The sequence below is a fragment of the Arachis ipaensis genome, chromosome B9 (assembly GCF_059453495.1).
Source record: "Arachis ipaensis isolate K30076 ecotype BB chromosome B9, ASM5945349v1, whole genome shotgun sequence".
NCBI classification, from domain to species: Eukaryota; Viridiplantae; Streptophyta; class Magnoliopsida; order Fabales; family Fabaceae; genus Arachis; species Arachis ipaensis.
In genome coordinates this window covers 10,713,924-10,733,142 of record NC_142444.1, presented here as the reverse complement: position 1 = coordinate 10,733,142, position 19,219 = coordinate 10,713,924, and the positions used below count along the sequence as shown (strand labels likewise).

The following is a 19,219-nucleotide window of genomic DNA, read 5'->3' as shown; positions in this document are numbered from 1 at the left end:
ATGGTTATCAATTATTAGGGGGAAATTAATGCCACTATTGCATATAACAACTTAACAAGTATTTGCACAACTCGTCATCTCTTTAATTTGCAAATGTATGTCCTTGTAGACTTTGCCCTTTTCGGTTAATACTATAATAACTTGATAAGATTAATTCAACCTTTCGTTTTGAACAACAAAAAAGAAAAATAAAAAGAAGAGCACTAACTACTCCTTAACAGACAACATCAATATACAAAATTTGAAAACAAATCATCATGTGGAGGAGACTTATTGATTGAATAGTTGAAGCGTAAATTTTGCTGAAATTGAAGTAAACATATATAAAAGCTCTATCATAGTTATATATACTCATGCAAAACGAGACAATGGTTAAGTTAGTTGTTGACGGTATCCCTAACTTGACATACTTAAGCAAACAAGTGAATTGATCACTCGACTAACTTGAGACAAATGTTAAGTAGTGTTGTGTTGTTTTAACATTGTAATGTGTGCCATTTAATACCATTTAGGTCACAGCAAAATCCAAAAATATTACTACATTGGAGGATGCTTCTTCTGTAGTTTTTATGAGTGTATTTTGGTTTTGTTCTGCACAAATGTGTAATTGAAACAGAAGATAAGTAAATGGAGGAGGAGAAGGTGAAGTTAAAGGGAGACAGAGTGTGTGGTTGTGTGATTCATCGTTTCCGATAAAAGATCTGAGGCTATCATTGTTTTGTTTGTTGGAGGGGTTATGATAAAAGAGAAGGTGAAAAGATGAGTGCTTCCATGGTTGAGATGAAGTGGGAGAAAATGATTTGAAAAAGAAAGGCTGGAGATTAAAAATTAAAAAATAAAAACTTAAGTGGAGTTCATTAAATAATTTGATTGGTTTGACTAAATTTTTATCTAATAATTCTTAGTTATCAATTTCATATGAAGTTGACTGCATCTGAACTTTCTCCTAAAAAATATATATATAATTAATATAGGATAAAATGATTTGAAAATTGATATTTTGTGAAAAAAAAAATAGTATTACTACGATTCCTAATTTTAAAGATAAATTTGAGATAAAAAAAAGAGTTTAAAGACGCTTTCAATTTTAACTTAAAATATTTGAGACAAAAAAACACTTCATTCTAATTAAAAATTTAGTTTATTCAACATCTCTTCCGTGCCTTCTTTGACTTTAACAAACACAACTCGATGGTTCTATAATAAGTAATGGTGTATATTAGATTTAGGAAGTTAGTTATTAGAAGTAAGCAAAAGTTCGTTAGAGGAAGTTGCATTTGTTGCTTTTTCTAAAACACTATATTATATGTATATTAAAAGTAAGTCACTAAATTAATTATTAATATAAATTATATATTAAAAATAAATTAAATATATGATAAAAATTTAATTTTAATGTACTAACCGTACAGTCGTACAATCACAATCGTTTTTTTAAATGACCATTTACAAAATTAATATAAAAAATAATAATTTTTATTTATGTAATATATATATATATATATATATATATATATAACAGTTTTATACTAACAATATATCACAATTAAACTCTATATGATAATTTTTTTTTGTGTGAATATAATATTTTCATTCTTTCAATGGGTTATTTACTAATGTGGTGTGGGGATGGTTATAGTGTGATTGGTGTCTTGTCATATTTGGTCAAGATTTCAATTTGATATAAATAAAGTTCTATCCCTTTCTATCCCTTTCAAGATTTCAACATGAAGATTGAAGGGAATCAATATTTTTAATTAATAAACAATTAATTTTATTGAGAAAATTAAAGATTTTATTATTGTTGTATAAGTGAGAACTATTACTTGGTCACGAAGAACACGGACATTACCCTTTGTTCCAAACAAATTTGGATCGAAGAGTTTATGGAAATCAAGCAAAAGGGAATAACAAATTACACCGACAAAGAATATAAAAAACAAGATAAAACTTAAAAGATGATTGTACCCATACTCACGTAAAGGAGATCCAACAACGAAGAGAAAAGAAAATTAGAGCACAATGGCACAATAGTTTAAAATATATATATATAAAAGAAAAAGGTGAATTTATGAAAGTTGCGGTAATTATAAAATTTTAATAATATTTAGAAAGTATAATTAAAATTAATAATGTCATATTTGTTTTCTTATTTGACAACAATTTTTAATTTTATAATAATTTTTTATTTTTTTTAAAATAAAAAGAATTATTAACAAATAATAAAAAATAGTGAATTATACCCTCTCTAAAATAAAGGAATAAAGGATAAATTATCTTGTGATATATATATTAAAAGTAATTTATCAGATAAGTTTTATGAAGGGGAAGAGATCTTTACGAATGCAATTAATGCACTTGAAGGTAGAGGAGAGTTTATGGTCCGTTATAATAGAAGTTGTTCCGTCGGTGATGACCGAGGTCGATAATCTTTAGGCGAGCACTTGGATACGCGGCCGAGTTATGCGTCGTTCAAGCGTAACGGGGTGATTTTGGCCTCGGTCCTCTGAAACACGGCGGCGGGAGTACCTACACAAAGCACTCCGACGCTCAAGTAAGTGTGTGAACAATTAGTGAATAAAGAGTAATAACTAGAAGTGAACTTAGAACCTGAGTCTTTCTGAATCAGAGTGGTCAGATTTATAGGTGTTTTGGGTTCGTTAGTGAGCTTTGTTAGTTCCGATATTCCTGGTCAGTGCCGTTATGGATATCTCTTGGGAGTGTGGAGATGTGATTGAGTAGTGTGTTCAGTTTCGGAGACTGCTTTTTGGGAGGCAGAGTTTGTTTGTTCTGTTTTACTTGTTTCCGACCTTTAAGGTCGGTCGGTAACTGAACTCGAATGCCGATTATTGCGTGGTACACATCATAGCCCCCCAAGTCGTCTAGCGTTCCGTATAGGTCGGTAGGCGAGCTTTTTGTCTTTCATACGTGGCTAAGTTTGTTTTGAAAAAATTTGAAAGGGGTTTTACTTGTCTCTTCGCAAGTCGTGTCATTTTTATTGCTCCTTATTGCCGTTTTGGTTTCCCACGTTTGCTAGTGGGTGTGAATTAAATTACCCACTTTGTTAGTGGGCTTGCAATAATAGTTATTTTTTCTTGTTTTGGAAATTACACTGTTTGCTCATAATCTTCTTATCTTCGCTATGTCTTCGAAAGGTAAGCATTTCTTGACTCTTCTTTGACTGTTCGTCTTTGTATATTCTTTCATGGCGGGAGAGAAATTGAAAGAAAAGTTGAAGGCTGTTGAGGTTAGGGAAGATGATCCCTATCACTGGGTTCAGGATGATGTGAAGACTCGTTCATCTTCCTTCATTAGCATCGAATCCCTTTCTGATTTGAGGGGCATTGATTTCGTGAGGGGAGGTTCTGGTGTTGTTGTTGAGTTTCAGCCCTGCTCCAGTAGTGATAGGGCTTGTGAGAGAAGGGGTGACTGGGAGTATTTCTATATGTATACTCCATGCATGGTTGAACTTGGGGTGAAGTTTCCCTTTTCTTCTTTTGAGTGTGACGTCCTCACTCAGCTAAACTGTGCTCCGTCACAGTTGCACCCAAATTCTTGGGCATTTCTTTGCGCATTTCAATGTCTGATGGAATTCCTCTCCTTCCCTTGTTCGCTGTCTTTGTTCTTCTCTCTTTTTCAGGCAAAGGGGGTTCGTAAGGGATTGTGGGTTTGTTTCAGTAGTTTTCCGGGTCGGTCTGTATTCCTTCTTTATAAGTCCTCTTTCAAGAACTTCAAATCTCTTTTTGTCAAAGTCCGTTCGGCTGAGTCTGAGTATCCTTTTTATTTGGATGATGAGCTGAGTGAGAAATTTCCTCTCTACTGGTGCTCTGAACCGACTCAAATCCTTGAAGCTTCTGAGAGGAGTGAGGAAGAGGAGTTTGTGATGAACTTTCTTGTTGAGAGTGTTGCTGCTGGGGAATGCTTGTCTATTCCTGATATTTTGCGTTTATATGATTCGGGTGATAATGAGGGTTTAAGGGCTTATATAGGTAATGTTTCTGATGTTTGTTGTTAAGTGTTGGGCATTTTCCGAGTTTATCTAACGTTTGGTGGTTTCTTCCAGGTGGCCGAGTTCCTTTACTGGATCCGAACAAGTTGCAGTCTTTTTTGAACAAGAAAAAGGAGAAAGGGGTTGGAAGTACTGGTGATCGGAAGGATGTTGGTGAGCAGGCTTTCTCATTTGTTGCGCATCCTGCATCTTCATTTAAAAGGAAGAGGGATGATACTTCTTTGGAGGTTATTTCTGAAGGTGATCATGAGGTTGTGGGTGGTAGTGGACTTGCCTTTGATCGACAGAAGAAGCTTCATGGCTTCATTGCTGGTTCTAGTTCGCATTCCCTTTGGAGCGAGCAGTTTAACTTTGTGGGGCTTTCTGAGAGGGCCTCGCAGTATCCTGGGGATATGCTTATGACTCGCCGAGCTGGTATGGAAGTGCTTGGTAAATTCGTTCAGGTACGTCTTGTTTTTTTTTTTTTTTTTGTTTCTTGTTCTTTCGATCTTTTGTATTGTTCTTACGTCAGAAATGCTCGTAGGTGGTTGCTTCTCGCTTGCTCTGTATTGGTCGGACTGTTGAGTGCGTTGGGGCTGAGCATCAAGAAGCTGTGGACAAAGCTTCTACACTAGAGAAGTCATATACAGCTTGGATTGCTGATTTGGAGAAAGTTGTGAAGGAAAAAGATGAGGTCGCTACTAGTGCTGTGGCTAAAGCGAAGGAAGCTGAGGATGAGGTTGTTCGTTTGAGGGATCAGATCCGTTTGTTGCAAACTGAAGTTAAGGAGCATGATGTGGCCAAAGGTCGGCTTACTTCTCGTGTTCATGAGCTAGAGGAAGCGGGGATGGAGATGTTTTCTTATGGTTTTGATCGTGCTGTGAGTCAGGTTGCTTTGCTAGCCCCTGAATTTGATTGCGATAAGCTTGATATGACAAAAATAGTTGTAGGTGGAAAATTGGTTGTAGATGGTACTGCAGAGGAGCATGATGAGAATGCTCCTTCTTAGTTTGTTCTATGTAATGTATTTATAACCTTTGTTGTTTTGACTTTGATTGTTTGAACTTTAGACCTTGTTGGTTTTTTGAACCTTGTGTGGTATTTGGCCGATGTTTAGGCCGGTTTGATGATATTTGGTGATTTTGTTTAATAGTATGTTGTTTTGTCATTGTTAAATTTTGCTTTAGAGGAATTTTGTCACGTTTCATTGGATGCATAGGGCGTTCGGCCTCATTAAAACCCTCCTTAGGCAAAACCCTTCTTTTTTGGGAAAAAAGCTCTAAGGGGGAAAAAGAGTACCTTCATTCGCAATTGTACACAAACTATGATATATACATTTTGAGTGAAGAGATGTTCCAGTTTCCTGGCATGTCATTGCCTTGTAGTGTTTGGAGTTGATATGCACCCTTGCCGAGCACTTTTGTTACACGGAAGGGGCCTTCCCAGTTTGCGGCGAGTTTGCCATGTGTTGGAGGTCGCCTGGCCTCTTCTGTTCGTCTGAGCACTAGGTCGCCCTCCGTGAATATCCTCGGTACCACCTTCTTATTGTGTTTCCTTTCCGCGATTCTTTTTTGGGCTCTTTGTTTGATGGCAGCGATTTCTCTGTCCTCTTCGGCTAGGTCAAGCTCGGTATTCCTGGCATTTAGGTTTTGTTGTTCGCTATATAACTCGGTCCTTAACGTCGGTATTCCGACCTCAATAGGTATCAATGCTTCTGAGCCATAGACTAGCTTGAAGGGTGTTTCGCCCGTAGTGTTATGCGCTGTGGTGTTATAACTCCACAGTACTTCGGGGATGAGTTCGGCCCATTCTCCCTTTGCATTGTCGAGCTTCTTTTTTATTGCCTGCAACACAACTCGGTTAGCAGCTTCGGCTTGCCCATTAGTTTGTGGGTGTTCTACCGAGCTAAAACGATGCTGAATATTAAAGTTTTTTAGGAATAATCCGAGCTTATTGTCTGTGAACTGTCTACCATTGTCTGATATTATTTCTTTTGGAATTCCAAATCGGCATATTATATTTTTCCAAATAAAGGATCGTACCTTTTCGGCTGTTATCTTTGCTAAGGGTTGTGCTTCTATCCATTTTGAGAAGTAGTCTATGGATACCAAAAGGAATTTTACCTGTCCAGGTGCTGTTGGGAAAGGGCCGAGGATGTCAAGTCCCCACCTGTGGAAAGGCCAGCTTACCTCCATGCTATGTAGTATCTCGGCTGGCTTTGTTGAGATGGCCTCATGTTTCTGGCACTTGTCGCATGCTTTGACCTTTGCTATGCAATCTCTCTTCATGGTCGGCCAGTAATATCCTGTTCGGATTATTTTTGCGGTGAGAGCTCGTCCTCCAATGTGGTTTCCACATACTCCTTCATGAACTTCGTTCATTACTTCTCTGGCCTGGTCTTGGTCTAAGCATCTTAGTAGTGGTTGTGAGAAACCTCGTCTGTATAGCTCCCCTGATATTTTCGTATAGAAGCTTGCCTTGCGTCTGAATTGTTGAGGGTGGAGCTCGTCTCTGGGTATGGTACCTGTACATATGTATTCAAGAAAAGGTTTCCTCCAATCCTGGAGGTGGTTAATGTTTTCGATACATAGTAGGTCAATGCTCGGTTTTGTGAGTGTGTGTTGTGATAATGTTGATGTTTGTGTATCCGCCCTCGTGGCGGCGAGTTTAGATAGTATGTCTGCCCTGACATTGTGTTCTCTATGTACATGTAATATAGTGAAAGAACTGAAATTTGAAATTAGATCCTTCGCTATGAGCCAGTATTGTTCTAGCAAAGGGTCTTTTACCTGGAACTCTCCTCGGATTTGTTGGACCACCAGGAGGGAATCGCAATGTGCCGTTAAGTTCGTCGCTTTGTAGCTTAAGGCGAGCTTAAGTCCCGCTATGAGGGCTTCATATTCGGCCTGATTGTTGCTTGCCGAGAAGTGAAATTGGAGAGCTTGCTCGGCTACCACCTTATTTCCCTCCTTTAAGATTATGCCAGCCCCGCTTCCTTCTCGGCTTGATGCCCCATCCACGTGTAACTCCCATGTTTCCATATGCTCGTCTGGGGTCATCTCTGTGATGAAGTCGACGAGAACTTGTGCCTTGAGGGCCGATCTAGTCTGAAACTGAATATCGAACTCTGAGAGTTCAATTGACCATTTGGTCAATCGTCCTGCTAGCTCTGGTTTTGTTAATATCTGCCTCAATGGGTGATTTGTTCTTACTACTATTGTGTGGCTTTGGAAATAGTGTCTTAGTCTTGTTGCCGTGACTACAAGTGCCAGGGCGAGCTGCTCTATTTTTGGGTACCTTTGTTCCGTTGGTTGCATTACTCTGCTGACGAAGTATACTGGCTGTTGAGTCCTTCCTGTCTCAATGACGAGGGCCGAGCTTACGGAATGATTGGAAATAGAAAGGTATAAATATAGAGGCTTGCCGACCTCAGGTCTTTGTAATACGGGAGGTGATGATAGAAGGGTCTTAAGTTCGGCGAATGCCATCTCGCACTCTGGTGTCCATTGAAATTGTTTGTTTTTTAAGATCGTCTGGAAGAATGGGTGTGACCGACTTGATACCGCGGGTAAGAATCGAGAGAGAGCGGCTATCCTTCCTGCTAGTTGCTGTACTTCCTTTATCGTCTTGGGACTTGTCATGTTGAGTATAGCCTTGCATTTCTCAGGGTTTGCTTCAATTCCTCTGGAAGTCAACATAAATCCTAGGAATTTTCCTCCTTGGACTCCAAAAGCGCATTTTTCTGGGTTCAATCTCATATTGTATGCTCGAATCTGTTCAAATATTTCCTTGAGGTCGTCGCAGTGTGCTCGATCTTTAAGTGTCTTGGCGACCATATCGTCCACATAGATCTCAATGTTCCGACCTATTTGATGTCGGAATACTTTGTCCATCAGACGCTGGTAGGTTGCACCTGCATTCTTTAGGCCAAATGGCATGACTCTATAACAGAAATTACCGTGCTCAGTTATAAATGTTGTTTTGCTTTGGTCTTCTGGATGCATTAGAATCTAGTTGTACCCAGAGTATGCATCCATGAAGCTCAAGCTGTTAAAACCTGAGGCGTTGTCTACAAGTTTATCGATGCATGGCAGAGGGTAAGCATCCTTAGGACATGCTTTGTTTAAATCTGTAAAGTCGACGCACATGCGCCACTTACCTGAATTTTTTCTTACCATTACTACGTTTGAGAGCCATGTGGTGAAACGGATTTCTTTGATGAAGTTGGCTTTGAGGAGCTTCTCTGTTTCTTCTAAGGCCGCTTTCGATTTCTCCACGCCGAGGTTTCGCTTCTTCTGGGCTATAGGTCGGCTTGTTTTGTTTGTGGCCAACTTGTGGCAGATGATGTCTGGGTTAATGCCAGGCATATCTGCCGGGGTCCAGGCGAACAAGTTAGCGTAGTCTTGTAGTGATTTTATCAGTTCCAATCTTTGTTGTCCTTTCAGTGCTTGGCCGATGTAAGTTACCTGCCCCGGGACTTGGGTTAGCTGGATTTTGTGTAGCTCATCTGCTGGTTGAGGTCTTTCCTGGGTATCTCCTCGAGGATCGAGCTCGGCCAGGGACAAGATTTCTGTGCCATTTATTGAGTGGACCTCACTTTGTTTGTGGCTTATGTCCGATCTTTTTAAGCTAGCATTGTAGCATTGCCGAGCTTGCTGTCGGTCAGAATGTATTATCGCTATCTTGCTATCTTGAGCCTGAAACTTAACACACAGATGATAAGTAGATACGACTGCCCTGAACATATTCAGAGCAGGTCGTCCGAGGATAATATTGTAAGGGCTGGGGCAGTCAACTATTAGGTATTGTATGTCTAAGGTTTTTTATAATGGGTTATTTCCCATCGTCGTCCTTAGCCATATGTAACCTTTGACTGGTACTCTTTCGCCAGAGAATCCTACTAATTCTCCGGACGAAGGCTGTATTAGTTTCTCAGACAGATTCATTTTTAAGAAGGTAGAATGAAAGAGGACATCTGCACTACTACCTGGGTCCAACAGGACTTTTCTTACCAGAAGGTCGCCGGTTTGGATGGATATTACCACCGGGTCGTCCGAGTTTGGAGCGGTCGAGCATATGTCAGTTTGGTTGAACGTGATTTCTAGGTCAGATGTGTTTTTGTTGCTTGGCAGTGTTGTTTCTTCGATTGCTAACATTGCACGGTAGCTTCGTTTCCTTGCTGAGATCGTTTCGCCCCCTCCTGCGAATCCTCCAGATATGCAGTTTATGACGCCTTTGGGTGGGCTGTTGTTCGACCACTTGTTGGTGTCTTTATTGGCCGAGGTTTGTTGACGTTCTTCCTTATTGCTTTTCCTGTGTTTTCTGCCCTCAATGTACTTGTCCAGGAGGCCCTGCCGTGCCAATCTCTCAAGGAGATCTTTGGCTATCACACATTCGTTGGTTGTATGGCCATATTTTTGGTGGAAGGCACAATGTTTGCTTTTATCAACGAATCTTTGGTCTTGGTAGCTTCCTGCTCTGGTTGGTGGTTTTATAATCTTGGCATTGAGTATTTCTTTGATTATCTTTTCCCTCCTTGTGTTGAATTTGGTATAGTTGTCGAATTTCGGAGTGAGCTTGAATGATCTACCGAGGTCTTTAGCATTTGCCGATCTGGAAGATCTGTCATCCTCTTTCCTCGGCCTCCTTTCTGTTTTGTCGGCTTCTCGGAGCTCTTCGATTTCCATTTGTCCCGCTGCTCTTTCCTGAAACTCGTCCAGTGTTTTTGGCTTGGTCACTGCGATGATTTCTCTGAACTTTCTGGGCCTGAGACCAGCTTTGAGGGCATGTAGGTGGACGGCTGGGTTCAGGTCAGGTATTTCCATGGTGGCGTCTGTGAACCTGGTCATGTAGTCCTTTAAACTTTCTTGTGGGCCCTGGCGAATGGTGCTGAGATAGTCCGATCCATGCACGTAAATCCGAGCTGCCGCGAAATAGTCGATGAATGACCTAGCTAATTCTTCGAAGGAGGCAATTGATCCTGCAGACAATTTCGAAAACCACAACAGGGCAGCCCCATCAAGGTAAGTAGGGAAAGCTCTGCAAAGCACAGGATCATTGTTAGGTCCGTTAAAAAACATCATAGATTGAAATTTCTTTAGGTGAGCCCGGGGGTCACCAATCCCCTTGTACGGCTCAAGAGAAGAAGGGAGAGTGAAATGTTTTGGCATTTGGTAGTTTGTTATCTCCTCAGAGAACGGATTGTCCAAGGTCAGCTTTTCCTTGGGGGGGTTGACACCCACTAGATCGGCTCGACCTTGGGTTGGACCTTTGGAGTTGTTTTCCTCTGGCTTGCTGTTTTGTGTGGATAGCTCAGCTAATCTCTTGACTTCTGCCTGTAGTTCGGCCAGCTGGGCCATGAGTTCGGCTTGATTGGGCTGAGGAACTCCATTGTCATCCATGTCATCAAATTAATGGGCCCTGCACAAGAGAAGAAAAGAGAGTGGAAATAAAGTGGGGTTAGAGATGGCCCCACGGTGGGCGCCAAATGTTCCGTCGGTGATGACCGAGGTCGATAATCTTCAGGCGAGCACTTGGATACGCGGCCGAGTTATGCGTCGTTCAAGCGTAACGGGGTGATTTTGGCCTCGGTCCTCTGAAACACGGCGGCGGGAGTACCTACACAAAGCACTCCGACGCTCAAGTAAGTGTGTGAACAATTAGTGAATAAAGAGTAATAACTAGAAGTGAACTTAGAACCTGAGTCTTTCTGAATCAGAGTGGTCAGATTTATAGGTGTTTTGGGTTCGTTAGTGAGCTTTGTTAGTTCCGATATTCCTGGTCAGTGCCGTTATGGATATCTCTTGGGAGTGTGGAGACGTGATTGAGTAGTGTGTTCAGTTTCAGAGACTGCTTTTTGGGAGGCAGAGTTTGTTTGTTCTGTTTTACTTGTTTCCGACCTTTAAGGTCGGTCGGTAACTGAACTCGAATGCCGATTATTGCGTGGTACACATCAGAAGTCATAAAGACATTTGAAAAGATTCTTCAGATCCTCAAGTTATAAACACAGTTAAAGACATTGTTGTTGATGATGTCAAATACAAGTTTCAAGGGATGGTAGATTCGGATCCTCATGAGATTAAAGACATTGTTGTCGATGAGGTGGAGATCAAGTCGAATTCAATTGCAAACAATAGGATTTGCAAGGTGACAATTATGCACAAGAATTTAATCACTTTTATGGGACAAAAATTTTGTGGATAGTGAACTTTAAAGATGTTATCACCGTACAAAAGAGGGTGGAGGAGGCGCAATGGGTGTACGCTGAGTTAGTTGGGAAGGAGTTGTGCTTATGTAGCAGAAATTCGTACCTCAGTAGCACAAATGTTGCCACGTGTAACGAGCTGAATATTACTTGCACCTTGTTGATGGGTTTGTGAGTTCACTGCAAAGAGATTTCTCCAGCAGTGACAGCCACCACCACCATTATAGACTGGGAGTGCTAAACTAAATTTCAATAATCACAAGAGAGAAAAAAAAAAGTAGATAACATATACCTAATTATTATGGTTAACATTCAACTTAATTATAATTATAAACATTATATATATCACATGGAGTTATTTACCCTTTATTTTAGAGAGGACATGATAGTATTCACTATAAAAAATATAACTTTAAATTTAAATACACTTTTTAATTGATGCCAAAGTTTTATAACTACCATAACTATCATAATTATATTCATCCTAAAATACTCTAAAAAAATGTATCAAATAATGTTAGATTGATGTGAAAAAAATTTAAATGTGTTATACAAGATATAACTTTCAGTCCAATTTAATTTGCAAAAGCCTTTCCACCATAACAAGTTTTTTAGGAGGTCTAGCGTATGAATTTAAATTATATCAATATAAGTCAATTTTATAAAAAATAATAATAATAATAAAATTCCCCAAAATAATTTAAAGTTAAGTAATAAATAATTGTGCTCTTAGGACAATAAAAAAAATAAAAATAAGTATGCTCTTAATGTAATTTTTTTTGGGATTTTTCACTATATCTGCTAACCCGGCAGACCAAAAATTAATTCGTTATAAATTAGAGCTTCATTTAAAGGTTTGTTATCGGTCAATGAATTGCTGCATGTATAAGATGGGATTCGAACCCCCAACAGGCCGACACTTACTTAAACGAACTAATAAACTAACCACTAAATCAACCCAACTTGATTTAGTGTGGTCTTAATATTGTAGATCAACTTTTTCCAATTTTTTTCCGCGTTGACATGACCTAAAAAAGAAGGGAATTATTCATCAAACTTCCCTTTTAAGTATCTGGTTAGTTATCCTATAGAATTCGTCCTCGTGGTGGAAATTGAGTGTGACCTTTGTAGTGTCATTCTTGTTACTCATGATTTCATTTGAAGCTTTTTTCTGGCCAAAATATGCTCATGTGTGTTGTTGGGATATACTGTGCTCTATGTGTTAAATAGATTGATCTGGGAATTGGGATTCTCCTTTTAATTATCTTATGTGCATTGTCATTTTCATTGTCCCTACTATTTTATTCACCACGTTTTTCAATTGCTACAGTTCTAAGTGTTGTCTTTGTGAGCTTCCACTGCACTATAAAATACATCATTACTGTTCAACGCTAGCTCATCAAATTCCATTACAGTTTCCTTCATGCGGAATTTAATCATAATTCTGAAGAAAAAACAATGAGAATAATCAATTCTCTATATAGGTTTTACAAATTCAAATGGATCTTCCAAAGATTATTCCGATATATAAACATATCAAATATTAACCGTATTGGACATCATATATTTATAGGTGTTTAACATAATTTTTTTTAACCAAATAATACAAATCACAAAAATAATCAAACATTTCACAATAAAGTGATCAATTTTTTTTTTGCAGCATAATAATCAAATATTTACTTATTAGTAAAATAATTAAACTACTTCTTTACAAATACAAAAAATAGTCATCATTTTATTTATCTTTTTTGTAAAATGGTATCAAGCTTGTAATTTAAATAACTTGCAAAAGCAGGCAAGGAGATCCTATATCACCGTATCTGTTTGTGTTGTGTATGGAGAGATTGTCCTGTTCTATTAATCAGTAAGTTGATAAGGGCTTGTGGAAGCCAGTTGCGGTTTCTAGAGGGGGTCCAAGAATTTCTCATTTGATGTTTGCCGATGATTTGCTTCTTTTCTGTAAAGCTGAAAAACAACAAGTTCAAACTGTAATGGTAGCTTTGGAAAATTTCTGCAGAGCCTCTGGAATGAAGGTTAATGTGGAAAAATCTAAAGCGCTATGCTCCAGGAATGTTTCAGCGACAAGAAAAGAGATTTTCACTGGAGTCTCCTCCATCAGATTCGTCCAGAACTTGGGCAAGTATTTAGGGGTGAACCTTAATCACTCTCGGGTGACACGCGCAACTTTCAACGATGTTTTGGACAAGATTCGGGGAAGGCTAGCCAGCTGGAAAGGGAGATTGCTTAATAAGGCAGGCAGACTCTGTTTGCTCAACTCGGTAGTGACTGCGATTCCCACTTATCGCATGCAAGTATCTCTCTTCCCTAAAGGGGTAACTAATAAGATAGAATCCATGATGCGAAACTTTCTATGGAAGGGTCAAGCTGATGGTAGAGGCCTGAATCTAGTTAACTGGAAAGTGTTGGTCACTCCTAAGAAGTTTGGAGGTCTGGGAATTAGAGATCCTTTTTGTGTCAATATTGCTCTTCTTGAAAAACTAGTTTGGCAACTTTTTCACCATCCCGACAAGCTATGGGTTCAACTGTTGACGGAGAAATACCATTCTTCTAAGGCTGATTGTTTTAGTCGGTCTCGAGGAAGGGGATCTTATGTTTGGAAGAGTATATGTCGAGCTTGGGATATCCTGAAGGAAGGTTTTAGTTGGTGCATTGGGGATTTGGAACAGAACTTTTGGTTTTCTAAATGGAGAAGAGAGGGGCGACTATGTCAGGAGATGGATTATGTTCACATTTCTGATTCGGATCTCAGGATCTTGGACCTTTGGTCATCTGGACAGTGGAACCTTGAGAATATCTATTCTCATCTGAATCAGTCTCTGCAGAGCAACATTAACTCTTACAACCCAGATGTTCAAGCTGGTTCAGAGGTCGGTTGGTGTTGGACTGGTGCGGCCTCAAAGGTTTATGATGCTCATAGTGGTTATTTGTGGCTCAGTAAGAAGATTTTTAGTTGGGAGGATAGGGGTAATTGGCTTTGGCTTTGGCGTCAACATGTTCCAGAAAAGCACAAATTTTTGGCCTGGCTATGTCTTCGGGAGGCTCTTCCTACTGCTGCATTTCGTTTTAGGAGGGGCATTTCGCACACGGATAGCTGTCCACGATGTTTCTCAGGTCAGGAATCGGTTTTACATTGTATTCGGGATTGTCCAAAAGCCCAACTTGTTTGGCAAGCTTTAGGGATCTCCGATCAACCAGTGGATTTGATGAGTTGGTTCTTATATAGTAGCAAACAGCGCCCTTTTAGATTCTTTTCTGGTCTCTGGTGGATTTGGTGTTCGAGAAATAACGAGATCTTTCATCCTCACGAGCATTGGACCACAGACAAGGTGATTGGTATGGCTTTGTCCTTAGAAAAGGAGCTCCGAAATATTTTTGAGTTGCAACGACTATCTATCCCCTCAACCATTAGTGGCTCTTGGATTCCCCCCTCAGTGGGTACCTTTAAGATTAATTGTGATGCTAGCTATCCTGGCAGTGGTGCTCGAGTTAGTTTTGCTTGTGTTAGCAGAGATTGGAAGGGAAGGTGGCAACGAGGCTGTCTGGGAACAATTGAGAGTCGTAGCATTTTGCAAGGAGAGTTGTTTGCTATTTGGAGAGGCTTTCTTTTAGCATGGGACTCGGGACAAAGAGACATTATATGTGAGACAGACTGTGTGGAGGCATTTACTATTGTCAATAATTTACAAGATTGCTCTGGGTTTATTAATCCTTTGGTGTTAAAAATCCGAGATATCATGTCTTGGAAATGGTGTGCTGATCTTCGGTTGATCTTGAGAGATGCAAATACAGTAGCAGACATCATGGAAAAGACTGCAATGAGGACTATTTCTCCCCAAGTGGAGCTTCCATTGCCTTGGAAGGAGTTTGAGAGTAGTATTCAGCGGGACTGCCTTTCTTAAGCAGTTTCTTGTTTTTTTTTTCTTTCTTAGTTTTTGTTTATTTTCTTTTAAGTCACCAAAAAAAATAACTTGCAAAAGCAAGCTTGAAGAGAAGAAGGCTTGTGATCCAGCTTTGAGTAGAGAAAACAGAGGATAGAAGAATGACATTGTGATTGAGATAGAAAGGGATTTTGGAATAATTCAATTAATTCAAAGAGTCAAAGCTATATACAGTATATATAGCTATACAAATAGGAAAAATTAAATAACTAGTGGTCACTACAACAAACAAGGCTTTTCGCAACGGTCAAAAACCGTTGCCGTAGATTGAAAAACCGTTCCCAAAACTTTAGGTAACGGTTTGGCAACGGTTTTTGACCTGTGGTGCCAACCTGCCAACTATACAAAACAAACTCTACAGCTATACAAAACAAACTCTAACAGATTGCTATTTTGCTGCATTTTAGTTTTATTGGGCAATACAAAGTATGCAGCTGTATTATGTTACAGCCCCCCGCAAGTTGGTATTACTTGGGTTGTGCAAATCAAGTAAGCCCAGCTTGGAAAGCAAGTGAGAAAATGGTTTGGGAGCAAGGGGTTTAGTGAAAAGATCTGCAGGTTAATCGCTAGAGACAATGTGCCTGAGATTAGAAATTTCTTCTTTAAACTTGTTCCGAACCACATGACAGTCTACCTCAACATGCTTGGTTCTCTCATGGAACACAGGACTTGATGCAATGTAGATAGTCGAATTATTGTCACAAAAAATATCAACCGGAAGAGGAGGGTGAATGTCAAATTCCTTTAACAGCTTGAGTAACCAAATAAGCTCACAAGTGCCATTAGCAAGGACACGATATTCAGCTTCTGAGAAGGACCTTAAAACTGTGGCTTGCTTTTTACTCTTCCAAGAAATGAGAGTGTTGCCAAGAAAAAAGCAATAGCCACTAATGAATTTTCTAGTGTCTTTGCAAGCACCCCAATCAGAATCTGTGTAACCAGACAGTGTAAAGGAATTGTTGCTTGAGAAAAATAGGCCTGTTGCAGGGGATTGCTTAAGATATCGAAGGATTCGATAGGCTGCCGTCAAGTGAGCATCAGTGGGTGAATCCATGAACTGAGATAAGCACCCAACTAAATAGCTAAGGTCAGGTATTGTATTTGTAAGATATAAAAGTCTGCCCACCAATCTGCGATACATGGTTGCATCAGGAAGAGGAGAACCTGAATCCATAGACAGGGAGGTAGTATACTCCATAGGCGTAGAAGCTGGCTTGGCACCAAGTAAGCCACAATCCGTGATTAAGTCTAATGCATACTTCCTTTGATACAGTGCAATACTGGTTTTGTTGCGCGCTACCTCCATACCAATAAAGAACTTGAGGATGCCAAGATCCTTAATCTTGAATTTATCATCTAAGAAAATCTTAACAGCCTGAATTTCATCCAGATCATTTCCTGCCAGCACTAGATCATCCACATAAACAAGGATGGCAGTAAATCTTGTACCGGTGGATTTAGTAAACAATGAATGATCATTTTCAGATTGAGTGAACCCCAAGTCAGCAAGAGCAGCAGAGAGTTTGATGTTCCACTAGCGACTACCTTGCTTCAAGCCGTATAAAGACCTCGTCAATTTGCAAACTAACTTGGGATTTGAATACTGCAGTCCCTTTGGGAGCTTCATGTAAACATCTTCATGAAGGTCGCCATGAAGGAAAGCCATATTCACATCAAGCTGATGAAGGTGCCAGTTCTTCGCTGCGGCAATGGCAAGGAGAACCCTCACGGTGCTCATCTTCACAACGGGACTAAAGGTGTCAATGTAGTCAACTCCGAAAATTTGAGTGAAGTCTTGGGCAACAAGCCGCGCTTTGTGTCTCTCAATGGTGCCATCCGGATTGAATTTGGTACGAAAGATCCATTTACAACCAATTGCATTCTTCCCAGGGGGAAGAGGAGTGATAATTCAGGTCTTGTTTTGCTCAAGAGCAGTGAGTTCTGCCTCAATGGCCTTCCGCCAGCAATCATGCAAGACAGCCTCAGAATAGTGTTTGGGATCCGGGTTATTTATGAGAGAGAAAGTAAAGGCTAGGTGCTTGGGAGAGAATAATGCATATGACAAATGATGAAAAAGATGATACTTACAAGTTGAAGGTAATTGGAGTGCATTCATTGGATCTCTATGTGATGAAATGTGGAAACAATGAAAATCTTTAAGATAAAACGGTTGTTTTCTTTCTCGTTCAGACCTTCTAAAAATTGGTACAGTAGGTGGAGGTTCAATGTTAGTGGATGTATGGTCTAATGATGCTTGTGCTGATGCTGGTTCCAATGCTAAGGATGATGCAGAAGTAATTATGTCATAAGGAGATGCCACTGGCGATGCAGAACTTATAGTTGAATCTGATGCAATGCTCATAGTGGGAGGTGCTGGTGTGTCATGATGAGATGCAGCTGTATTATATGTGAAATTATCATAGTAAAATGCAAAAGGGTCAGAATTTGACAACTCCAATGGATGTTGATGCATGGAAGGGAGATCGCTTGTCACTTGTTTAAAAGGAAAATGGTGCTCATAAAATTCAGTGTTCCTTGATATGAAAACTTCTTTTGTTTTCAAGTCAAACAGAATGGATCCTTTTGTCCCTGATTGATACCCGAGAAAAATACATTTTCGAGCTCTTGGATCTAATTTTCTTCTACCAGCACTTAAAGTAGTGGCAAAAACTAGACAACCGAACACCTTGAGAGAAGTTAAATCTGGTTTAGCGTTGAAAAGAGCTTCATAAGGAGTTTTATATTGTAAGTAAGTGCTTGACAGTCTATTAATTAAATGTACCGAATGTTACACTGCATAGTGCCAAAAACATTTTGGAACATGAGAATGAATCAAAAGTGCTCTTGTAACATTCAATATGTGTTGATGCTTCCTCTCAACAATTCCATTTTGTTGAGGAGTCTCAACACAAGATGTTTGATGCAATATTCCTTTTGAGTTGTAGAAAGAATTCATTTTAAACTTCATTCCATTATCTGTTCTAATTTGTTTCACAGTTTTATGAAATTGGGTTTGCACCAGTTGAACAAAATTTTGCACCAACCTCGCAGCTTCTGATTTCAATTTCATGCAATAAATCCAAGTGAACCTTGTTTTATTTTCTACAATAGTAAGAAAATATTTATGGCCAGAAGTTGATAGAATTGAGAGTGGCCCCCCAAATATCTATGTGTATTAAGTCAAAAAGACTTTCAGAGTGTGTATTACTATTAGAAAATGACAATTTCTTTTGTCTAGCAAAGTGACAAGAATCACACACATAAGATGATGAGATGCACTCGATGAATGGAAATGTATTTTTCATTATGGACATTTTGCTATATGGTAGATGACCTAGTCTAGCATGCTATAAGGCTCCTAAATTCTGCTGCACTGTCAAATTTATTAAGGGTGTATGAACTGCTGGTGTAGTTAGCTTCCAGGGTTGAGCATTCATCACATAGAGCTCACCAATGACTTTAGCTTGTCCAATCATCTTCAATGATGGGAGTACCTGTATCTCACAAGAAGAATCAGTGAATTTTAATTCACAATGCAATGACTTTGTGAGTTTAGAAACTGAAATCAAATTGTATTTAAAGTGAGGTATGAATAAGACATTAGTAAGGATCAAATGGTTCGAAAGTTGTACAGTGCCACAAATGTTTGTAGTGGTGGTGGAGGCATCAGGTAGATTTACTAAGACCGGCTTCATGTAAAAGAAAGTTTTAAAAGATTCTTGAATGTAAGATGCATGATCAGTGGCTCCACTGTCAAGTATCCAAGAGGTTTTATTAAAATTTGATGACATACTCATGAAATGCCTACCTTTTGGCTGAGTGAGGGTAGCTGAAGAAGTGATGTGGTTAACACTATGGGAAGCTGGCATGAATGGTTGTTGGAGGAGGGCTAGTAAAGTTTCTTTCTGATCTGGAGTTAACACAAGTACTATATCATTACTCTTTTCATCTGAGCCAGAATCAATGATCTCAGCACTAGAATTCTCAACTGTCCCTTCAGTGCTTATTTGATTAGCTACTCGCTGTTTTAAGGGAGCAGAAAAGCCAATTTTCTTGTAGCAAGTT

General features: G+C 39.4%; 3 protein-coding genes across 3 annotated transcripts; 1 reads left to right on the top strand and 2 right to left on the bottom strand.

The window, feature by feature from the left end:
• The first annotated feature begins 3,205 nt into the window (after positions 1-3,205).
• Positions 3,206-4,997, top strand: LOC148543716 (uncharacterized). The gene is made up of 3 exons (XM_088498676.1): positions 3,206-3,959; positions 4,010-4,452; positions 4,533-4,997. The coding sequence occupies exons 1-3, from the start codon at positions 3,206-3,208 to the stop codon at positions 4,995-4,997; spliced, it is 1,662 nt and encodes a 553-aa protein (XP_088354802.1).
• A 3,001-nt stretch (positions 4,998-7,998) lies between these two features.
• On the bottom strand, positions 7,999-8,733 carry LOC148543715 (uncharacterized). The gene has a single exon (XM_088498675.1). It carries the CDS (start codon positions 8,731-8,733, stop codon positions 7,999-8,001), a length of 735 nt encoding a protein of 244 aa, XP_088354801.1.
• A 78-nt stretch (positions 8,734-8,811) lies between these two features.
• Positions 8,812-10,389, bottom strand: LOC148543714 (uncharacterized). The gene has a single exon (XM_088498674.1). The coding sequence runs from the start codon at positions 10,387-10,389 to the stop codon at positions 8,812-8,814; it is 1,578 nt and encodes a 525-aa protein (XP_088354800.1).
• Positions 10,390-19,219: the final 8,830 nt, after the last annotated feature.

Excerpts from the sequence above, each read along its gene's own strand:
- LOC148543714 (XM_088498674.1), bottom strand. The coding sequence starts at position 10,389 with ATGGATGACAATGGAGTTCCTCAGCCCAATCAAGCCGAACTCATGGCC.
- LOC148543716 (XM_088498676.1), top strand. The coding sequence starts at position 3,206 with ATGGCGGGAGAGAAATTGAAAGAAAAGTTGAAGGCTGTTGAGGTTAGG. Across the intron at positions 3,960-4,009 it reads TTTGCGTTTATATGATTCGG|TGTTAAGTGTTGGGCATTTT; the intron begins GTGATAATGAGG and ends TCTGATGTTTGT. Across the intron at positions 4,453-4,532 it reads TGCTTGGTAAATTCGTTCAG|GTGGTTGCTTCTCGCTTGCT; the intron begins GTACGTCTTGTT and ends AAATGCTCGTAG.
- LOC148543715 (XM_088498675.1), bottom strand. The coding sequence starts at position 8,733 with ATGTTCAGGGCAGTCGTATCTACTTATCATCTGTGTGTTAAGTTTCAG.